The following is a 10047-nucleotide window of genomic DNA, read 5'->3' as shown; positions in this document are numbered from 1 at the left end:
GTATGGCTTAGAGTGTGAGCATGTGTCCATTGTGAATTGTTGTTGATGTTGCATTGCTAGATGATTAGCATGTATAGCATAGCCCTTGGGGTTGTAGCTAATTCCCATGGTGAGGAATTAGTGAGTGAATTATTGTGGATTTGTTGTTGATGTTTGCATGCTAGGTGATTAGTGTGCATAGCATAGCCTTTGGGGCTGTAGCTAATTCCCATGGTGAGAAATTAGTGAGTGAGTCACTAGATCTCAAATGAGTGGGACTAGTGAGCTTAGTAGCCGTATCTGGATTTGATCGGTGAGCTTGAACTATATGTTCAAGAATAGTCGGTACCGCATGTGTGGAGTCTCATTGCATAATGTATGTATGGCGTATAATATGAATGGATGTATTCCAATATTATACGTGTGTTTGTGTTGTTATGGAGTATGATTTGAGATTATACTTGTGTTTTATGTTGGTGTTGAGCATGAGATTGAGCTGATGTGCTGTTACTGATTGTATGTTGCGATTAGGGTGATTAATGTGTTAAATTGCTTAACATGACATTATATTCTATAATGCTTATTATATTGATTGAGGAACTCACCCTTACAACTATTTTTCAGGTAACGAGAAATGAGTTGAGTAGAAGCGAATGCTTGGAGTCTAGTGTAGTCTCCTTAGTGGGTCGTGCTCTGATAGATGTAACATCGAGATGGGATGTTTTATGTTGTTGAATAATTTACATGTGAATGTTACATGTTTTACATGATTGAGGAGATCTCTATCCGCTGCGTTTTATGCACATGTCTATGTTTTGAATTAATAAAAGAGCATGACCGTTATATTGTTGAATGGTGTGAATAATTGTGTGACACCCTTGAATGGCATAATTACTCTGAATTGTTATATGTTTATTATTTTTAATTAAATATTTGGGGTATTTTAGAAGGGTGTTACATGCACCATATCTACCATAAATATGGCGAATCATAATAGAAAATCAGAACTTTAGAATAATCTGAAAGTGCATATCCGGAACACATGCAACCTAATTTGAAAGTGCATCTCCAGACTCAACGTTCATTTTTTGAACTAGCAAAACCAAATTAAAATTAGTAATGAGGAAGGAAATACATGTACATTACCTTAAATTTCAATTTCTTTTACTCATTTTAATGTGATAAAACACAAGAATTGTGTTTTGGAGTGCAAAAGTTGATTGAAAATAGAAGAATGTTTTTTAAAGATTTTAAGAAAAAAGTATAGTTTGATCATGAGAAAGAAGAACATGCAAGATGGTGGAAATTGACAAATCTAAAAATGCATTTTCAGATTTGCCATTGAATTGTGAAATAAATTAGCTCAGTGAACAAATACACCTTCAATGAGATTCAAGAGGTTATTATAGAAATACATCTTCAGATTAACCCTTTCCCCAATACAGAGATACATTTTCGAATTAGTTTTTGACAAAAGAGAGATATCTCACTTGCAATATCTTTTTTATATGCATTTGATGCGTCCGGAAGTGCACTTCCAAAATACAAATTCAAATTTTAAGGTGGTCCTTCCCCTCGTGGGGTGGGAAAAGTAACCCCTTAATTAATTATAAACATTGTTTAGCAATCATATTTTGTATATAATTTGATTTGACACTATATTTTAAGTACCAGTCCAATTTATAACATAAAGAGATTCACCTCAATAGATTCCACTACTCTAAAATTATAAAAAGATGAACTTGTTGATCATAATATAAGACTTGGAAAGGGTAAGCCCTTTTCAAGAACAAAAAGAAAAAACTTTACAGGTGAAGTCCAGTTATGAGTTGGAATGCTGAAGAAATAAATAGTAAGGAGGTTCTGAGTTTGATCCATGCTGATAATAAGCTCTCACTCCTTGTAACAAACTAACCCCTAATCTTTTCCTAAAAATAGAAACAAGAGATAAAAAAAAAAAAAATCATGGCTTTCACAACAGAAAATTTGGGAAGGGTAAGTTCTTCAGTTCAACATAGGATTTCCTTGTTCATTCCTTGGCAGTAAGATGCTTCTTCCAACCAAAGAGCACCGTGCTTCCCAAGACTGTAAATGCGGAAGAGTCCACCATGTACCAAGAATTCCAACCAAAGTAAACTTGTGATCTTTTACTTCAACATCAGCCAGACAAAGAAGCTTATAGTCCTGTACTTCAACTTTGCTGGCATATACTGACTGCAGATAAAAGATGGATCACCAGATATCAAAAGTGTTCCAAATCATTGATATCAGTGAAATTCATAGTACTTCAAAGGTCTTAACTAAGTTCTCTCAATTTTAATGTAAAACTACAGATAGCAAACTGACAGTCAAATATGATCTTTGTTCTACCAATTCGGCATATCCAATATATCGAGGCATGCATTATTTCATCATAATATCTAATGTTGCCTTTCGACTCCAGTTATTGAAATCTAGGACGGGACAATACTTTACAAACAAAAACCATTTAGTAGACAATAGCTAGGCCATACTTGTGATAAACTTATGATAGAAGCATTTCTTTCATATAAATTTATATAACAAAAGATAAACTGGTCAAACTGTTTTCATTTCAGCTATAAGCTGTATTTAGTTTTATACGCCATCCTGAAGAGATTATAGAAATAAGCTGAAAACAACTTATCCTGTTTCCAGAAGTTTTTCCAAACAGTTTCAGAAGTGCTTATACAGTAGAAAATCTCAAATAAGTCGATACAAATAACCCCTAAACAAGCTTAGGAGATACATAATTGACATTGAATGGTTAACTAAAGATATTTGTGTAATATAAGTCACAAATAAGTCACACTACGCTATAAGCTGTCTTCGTCATCTCAAATAAGTCACACTACACTATAAGCTTTTTTCCAAATAAGTCACACTACACTTATGTGTAGTGTGACTTATGATGATGCAGCCACCTACTAAAGCTTATAGTGTAGTGTGACTTATGTGAAATAAGTCTATACAAATCAGTAGATATCTGTGTACCATAAGCGAAAAAACTGATATAGTTAGGTCGCACCTTTTTGTTAAAAAGACTAGTATCTTCACGTACAGATTGTTGGCACAACTGCAACATAAGAATTTGTAAATCAGAACATTGTCAAGTAAAACCAAATCACATTAAGTTACCCAATGAAATATATTTTGGAAAAAAAATCTTAAAACGGTTCAAAAAACGGCAACAAATAAATTCAAGTATTTCGCATAGCAGTATACCAAATGCAATATCTGACCTGATCAACAGAAACATAAACAGAGAACGGATTCGGCTTTGTGCTGTGTAGGAATAACGTCAGTTTAATGAATAATATTGCAAATGGATTATCCAAGTTTGTAAGCACAGTCAGAAAGAACAAAATTGGCAGCCAAAGTTTTCCAACTACTTTCCACAGATCTTGTATATTTTCTTCATCCTCTAGAAGATCTTGTGAATTGTTACGACGATTATCCCACAAAGCATCCTCAACTACTTGTCGCAGAAAAAAAAAAAGGAAATAGTGTTGTCAATCACAGATCAAGGAAAATAGCGATGTTTCATATTCGGTTACGCAACAGTACTACTATTTGACTTTGTACATAGCGTATCACAGAACAATAGCGATTTCTTCAAATTTCAATACACAATAGCGCAACAGCGCCGCTATAGCTTTTATTCAAAAACAGTAACAGAAAAACTAAAATATATAATACCAATCAAATATGCAGCTCACCATCCATGGAATAAGCAATAGTTGACGCAGTTGCAACCGACGCGCCTAGGATGCATCCAATCCCTGAAATATGTATCAAAATAAATTGTTTACGTCTAAGTTGTTTTTATAAGCTAAACGTGTGAAATAAGCTGAAAACAGTTTATGGACATAGGATATATTGTTTCCATAAACTCGATCAAACAGTAGCAGAAGTGCTTACATCAGTGCATAATCTCAAATAAGTCAATCCAAACCAATTCCACATTTTCAATTGGGATTTTCTAAGAAACTGCTATATAAATCATACATTAGAATTAAATGAATACAAATTTGAAAGTTATCATAATTTTGCAAACACATTATTCTAAAACCTTAAAGAACCCGAAGCTATATTGAAAATGATGATAACAGAATTAGTTATAAACTTACCAGAATAGGGGAAATTGCGGAGGTAGTTAGCAGTAAGATTGAGAGGTGGTTGAAAAATGAAGGCACGCTGTGATTGGGAAAGTTTGAGGGCTTTTACTTTCAATTTCAGTATTGTTCTTGTTACTGCATCAGATTTCAAACCTGAATAAAAAAGTGAAAAACAAAATCATTAGAAAATAAATTGAAAAAATAAAAATAAAAATGACGAATAGGTGAAAGAAGAAGAATGGTACTGGCGGTGGCGGTGGCGGTGGAGGTGGTGAAGTGGTTGAAACGAGAAGTTGAAGAGAAAGAGGAAAATCTAAAGAGACTAAGGAGTTTTGTGTGAGACAATTTTTTCATTTTCCCCTTAATTCAGTTCAAGTTAGTTCTTCTTTCTTCACATTTGATAAAGTATTATGAAGAAAATGGTTCCTTATTTAAGAGCGGTCAAAATGGGCTGAAGCCCATGGGCCGGCGCATTGAGTGTGAAAAAAGTTAGGATCTGGGCATTATTTTTGGAGCCCATATTTTTTCGGGCTTTTTTTGTGCGGTCCGAAAAAACCTAAAAAAGAAGGGACCGGAACGTATGGGCTATGAGTATCCCGCAATCCGAAATAAAATTTTAAAAAAATTAATTAAATTATTTATCACATAAAGTTGGTCCATCTATTAGTATTCAATTTCATTAGTAAATATAATTACACTATATTCAATTACTTAATCCATTCATAATTACATTTATTCAATTATTATTTAGTAAATGTAAGTTTGGAATCCAAACAACATCATAGCATACCTATCCGATGCTTTTGAATTTGATTTTGTAGGCATTTGACGACATCTATATTTAGTTATGATGTTATCATATTCATTATATTATTATAAATTTTTTTTATTTATTCATGATTTTACTACCAGAACTTTCAGTATTTTTAAATGGTATGAAATATGCTGTTTTTTTTAATTATGCAAATAAATAGTTTTTTATTTTAATTTGCTTTTTTTACGTGTTTTTACATTATAGGACTGACAATAAAATAAAACTAATTCTGAAGTAGTTTGGAATTCATTCGACAACTAATTAGTTGAATTTCGTTCCTAAAACAAGTTAAGTTTTGACCTATCTTTTGTAACTAAATAAACTAATTGGTAATAAATCTGAAATCTTGAGTTGGGAAAAAAACTTTTAATTTATGTAATTTGAACAAAGAATTTAAGTCATTTATTTGTAAACTTAAAATGATTTTAGTAATAGAGTAAAAATAATTTTAAAAAAAGGATAATATGATTATTTACAAAATATGGAGTTTTTTTTTTTTGAAAATGGGTCCATTCAGGACTAGACCTAGGTAGTAAAATTGAAACTCGTATTCAATATGGGCTTTTTATGCCCGATCCGAAAAAATCTGAGGCCCGCCAGGGCCAATCCGTTTAGGGCCGGGTAGCCCATTTTGACAGCTCTACGGCTTACTCCATTACTCTCATAAAAAAATTATTATTTAAGATGAGGTTATTAAAAACATACTATTAATTATATTAATTTTAATATTAAGATAGATTTTACTAAATTATATTTAGTTTTGCAAAAAAAAATTAATTGTTTTTCTCCTTTTAAATTTTTTATATTTGTCTTCGTTACGTGATTAATAAAAAATAATTTTGTAAAAGATTTTATAATTTCTTTATATCCTGAAGTTCATTAATATCTTTATGAGTGACTCATATATATTATATAAGAAAATTAGAGTTCTGAAAATTTCATAATGGTCCCTTTCTCTAAATTTGCCACTTCACTAAAATAGAATAAATTTGGTCCAAAAAAATTACTTTTTGCAACTAATGATGTCACATTATTCAATTACAATTACATGTTTATTGTATTATACCTTTACTTGATAAGTTTTGTTCAATTGATGATGTCACAAAACTCTCTTTGGTTCCAAACCAACCAATCTAATTCAATTTTTTCAACTTTTCTCTACTCCCAATGTCTATTACATCAGATTTGTACTTTAATTCCTCTCTCTCTCTCTCTATCTATCTATCTATCTCTTTTTTTTCTTCAAACTTCTCTCTTCATCTTCTTTCTTCATGTTCTTATACTATTTTGATTATTTCTTCTAACATAGTTTACGAAAATGCTTTATGACGTGCGGTTTGCAGTTTGCGATTTAACAATGGTGGTAGATTTATGGTGGAGGCAACACGTTTTCGGCGGCGAGGATGGTGGTGGTCAGATTTGAAATGGATGATGTGTTCTACCGACGTTGTTGCTTCAAACTTGTCTCTTCTCTTTTGAACGTTGTTGCTTCTTTCTGTTCCAGAAATGAAGACGACTTTGTTTTCTCTTTTTTTAGTTCAAATGTTACATTAAAATGCAAGTCAAATCCCCTGCATCTTTATTTCCTCTTATTTTAGATTGCAATGTTTCTTGGTAAGAACATTTTTTGTGTTTTGTTTTTTGATTTGTTGGTTTTATTTTGTGATTACACATAAGAAATGATGTTTGTGAGAAGAAACAAGTGGATTTTGTTCATCTATCTATAGGATTTTTGGTTTTATGTTTATTGTTTTTAATATGTTTATAGGTTCTTTTCCTTTGTAATAGTTGGTTGTTTCAATATGTTGTGGTTTCTTATTATTTATTCCTAATCAATATTTTGAAACCTTTTATTAAGATGATATATTCCACAGATTCTTTACAAGGATCAAATGGCAAGGCTCTTTGAGAAAATTATTGACATAAATGACTAGAAAAAGTTGTGAAAATAGATATAAGAGTTCATCACAAATGGACCTTTCTTACCAACAACAAGGAGCACTTGGAACTCATCTTTTTTTATAAAGATGTGAGTAATTATCTTCCTATTGGTTATGTGTCTTTTTCAAATATATTTCATTAAATATTAGATTTATTGTGTAAGCTTTGTAAATAGAATAGTTATGATTACTCTTTTGTTCTTTTTTGGTTTAATGTTTTTAGTATGTTCTATTATAGACAAACACTTTAAAGGTTTCTTCTCTATTTCTGTCACCCTGAATTGATTTGTTTACGTGGCCTTATCCATGTTCTTGGTTGAGCTTATGTATGTCTTCTAAATATAATTAAGTACGTAGACAGGATTTGACAGATGTCTTGATAAACATGGGAGTAAATATGGATCCCCTAAGCATATGGTCAAAAGTAAGTTTTAAAATGTTTTTATTAACTTACTTTTGTCCTTTTTATGGTACATGAGTCTAAGTAGGAGTTTCTTATGGTACATGAATTCAAGAAGCAGTTTCTAAGACCGTATATTTTATTTCTATTTGCATGTTGGACTTGTAGTATATGATTCTCAAGTACCAATTGGTGCCACTTCAGAGTATATGATTGAGTTCACATGGTAAGTGATTTTATATTGTAGTAGTTCTTCATTGCATTTCATTTAGGAGTACACATTACACTTAATTTTTCATCTGTTTTTGGTCAAGTGTAGATTTTATGCTTTCTTGATGGGATCTATTTGATTAAAAGTTCTTAGAATTATGAATTTGTTTAGAATATTCATTATTCTAAAGGTTTTAATGCTATGAAAATATATATATTTATTAAATATTTGTTAAGAGATATTTCCACCATACATTGTACAAAATTACAATGAAATCCTTCAAGTATGGTATCCTATTTTATTTGGCATATGCCTTGGTTGCCTGCATTTTGATTGAAGTTACTTTTTTCCTCAAAGTTATACCTGCATAATCTGTCTTTACATCTTAACTTAACTTATTCTCATTGGTTTTGTTTTTCATGCAACATACACCTCTTGAAAAGTTGGACAAGAAACATTTAACCAAGGGGGCACGTGGTTTCGAAAAAAACGGGATGACTACTGTAAAGTACAACTTATTTCATTGTAATTTTAATTTGCTTTTTTTACGTGTTTTTACATTATAGGACTGACAATAAAATAAAACTAATTCTGAAGTAGTTTGGAATTCATTCGACAACTAATTAGTTGAATTTCGTTCATAAAACAAGTTAAGTTTTGACCTATCTTTTGTAACTAAATAAATTAATTGGTAATAAATCTGAAGTCTTGAGCTGGGGAAAAAACTTTTAATTTATGTAATTTGAACAAAGAATTTAAGTCATTTATTTGTAAACTTAAAATGATTTTAGTAATAGAGTAAAAATAATTTTAAAAAAAGGATAATATGATTATTTACAAAATATGGAGTTTTTTTTTTTGAAAATGGGTCCATTTAGGGTCGGGTAGCCCGCAGTCCAGACAGGACGAGACCTGGGTAGTAAAATTGAAACTCATATTCAATATGGGCTTTTTATGCCCGATCCGAAAAAATCTGAGGCCCGCCAGGGCCAATCCGTTTAGGGCCGGGTAGCCCATTTTGACAGCTCTACGGCTTACTCCATTACTCTCATAAAAAAATTATTATTTAAGATGAGGTTATTAAAAACATACTATTAATTATATTAATTTTAATATTAAGATAGATTTTACTAAATTATATTTAGTTTTGCAAAAAAATATAATTATTTTTCTCCTTTTAAATTTTTTATATTTGTCTTCGTTACGTGATTAATAAAAAATAATTTTGTAAAAGATTTTATAATTTCTTTATATCCTGAAGATCATTAATATCTCTATGAGTGACTCATATATATTATATAAGAAAATTAGAGTTGTGAAAATTTCATAATGGTTCATTTTTCTAAATTTGCCACTTCACTGAAATAGAATAAATTTGGTAAAAACAAATTACTTTTTGCAACTAATGATGTCACATTATTCAATTACAATTACATGTTTATTGTATTATACTTTTACTTGATAAGTTTGGTTCAATTGATGATGTCACAAAACTCTCTTTGGTTCCAAACCAACCAATCTAATTCAATTTTTTCAACTTTTCTCTACTCCCAATGTCTATTACATCACATTTGTACTTCAATTTTCCCTCTCTCTCTCTCTCTCTCTCTCTCTCTCTCTCTTCTCTCTCTCTCTCTCTCTCTCTTTCTCTCTCTCTCTCTCTCTCTCTCTCTCTCTCTCTCTCTCTCTCTCTCTCTCTCCCCCTCCCTCCCTCTCTTCATCTTCTTTCTTCATGATCTTATACTATTTTGATTATTTCTTCTAACATAGTTTACGAAAATGCTTTATGACATGCGGTTTGCAGTTTGCGGTTTAACAATGGTGGTAGATTTATGGTGGAGGCAACACGTTTTCGGCGGCGAGGATGGTGGTGGTCAGATTTAAAATGGATGATGTGTTCTACCGACGTTGTTGCTTCAAACTTGTCTCTCCTCTTTTGAACGTTGTTGCTCCTTTTTGTTCCAGAAATGAAGACGACTTTGTTTTCTCTTTTTTTAGTTCAAATGGTACATTAAAATGCAAGTCAAATCCCCTGCATCTTTATTTCCTCTTATTTCAGATTGCAATGTTTCCTGGTAAGAACATTTTTTGTGTTTTGTTTTTTGATTTGTTGGTTTTATTTTGTGATTACACAGAAGAAATGATGTTTGTGAGAAGAAACAAGTGGATTTTGTTTATCTATCTATAGGATTTTTGATTTTATGTTGTTTATTTTTAATATGTTTATAGGTTATTTTCCTTTGTAATAGTTGGTTGTTTCAATACGTTGTGGTTTCTTATTATTTATTCCTAATCAATGTTTTGAAACCTTTTATTAAGATGATATATTTCACAGATTCTTTACAAGGATCAAATGGCAAGGCTCTTTGAGAAAATTATTGACATAAATGACTAGAAAAATTTGTGAAAAATAGATATAAGAGTTCATCACAAATGGACCTTTCTTACCAACAACAAGGAGCACTTGGAACTCATCCTTTTTAATAAAGATGTGAGTAATCATCTTCCTATTGGTTATGCGTCTTTTTCAAATATATTTCATTAAATATTGGATTTATTGTGTAAAC

At 31.1% G+C, this 10047-nt stretch overlaps 1 protein-coding gene across 2 annotated transcripts; it reads right to left on the bottom strand.

Moving 5' to 3' along the window:
* Positions 1–1705: 1705 nt before the first annotated feature.
* On the bottom strand, positions 1706–4527 carry LOC127119268 (uncharacterized). 2 transcript variants are annotated; one of them, XM_051049473.1, is made up of 6 exons: positions 4361–4527; positions 4128–4268; positions 3717–3779; positions 3240–3475; positions 3026–3073; positions 1706–2193 (listed from the first exon to the last, which is right to left on the bottom strand). In XM_051049473.1, exons 1-6 carry the CDS (start codon positions 4467–4469, stop codon positions 1984–1986), a joined length of 807 nt encoding a protein of 268 aa, XP_050905430.1. In that variant the 5' UTR covers positions 4470–4527; the 3' UTR covers positions 1706–1983. The 2 variants fall into 2 exon arrangements, with proteins under 2 accessions (XP_050905430.1, XP_050905438.1); XM_051049481.1 differs by having other exon boundaries at positions 3240–3472.
* Positions 4528–10047: the final 5520 nt, after the last annotated feature.

Source organism: Lathyrus oleraceus, chromosome 1, assembly GCF_024323335.1.
Source record: "Lathyrus oleraceus cultivar Zhongwan6 chromosome 1, CAAS_Psat_ZW6_1.0, whole genome shotgun sequence".
NCBI lineage: Eukaryota > Viridiplantae > Streptophyta > Magnoliopsida > Fabales > Fabaceae > Lathyrus > Lathyrus oleraceus.
Note: the sequence above shows the minus strand (reverse complement) of the source record. Positions and strands in the feature narration are given on the sequence as shown.

Excerpts from the sequence above, each read along its gene's own strand:
- LOC127119268 (XM_051049473.1), bottom strand. The coding sequence starts at position 4,469 with ATGAAAAAATTGTCTCACACAAAACTCCTTAGTCTCTTTAGATTTTCC. Across the intron at positions 3,780-4,127 it reads CCGCAATTTCCCCTATTCTG|GGATTGGATGCATCCTAGGC; the intron begins GTAAGTTTATAA and ends TACATATTTCAG. Across the intron at positions 3,074-3,239 it reads TTTATGTTTCTGTTGATCAG|TTGTGCCAACAATCTGTACG; the intron begins GTCAGATATTGC and ends CTTATGTTGCAG.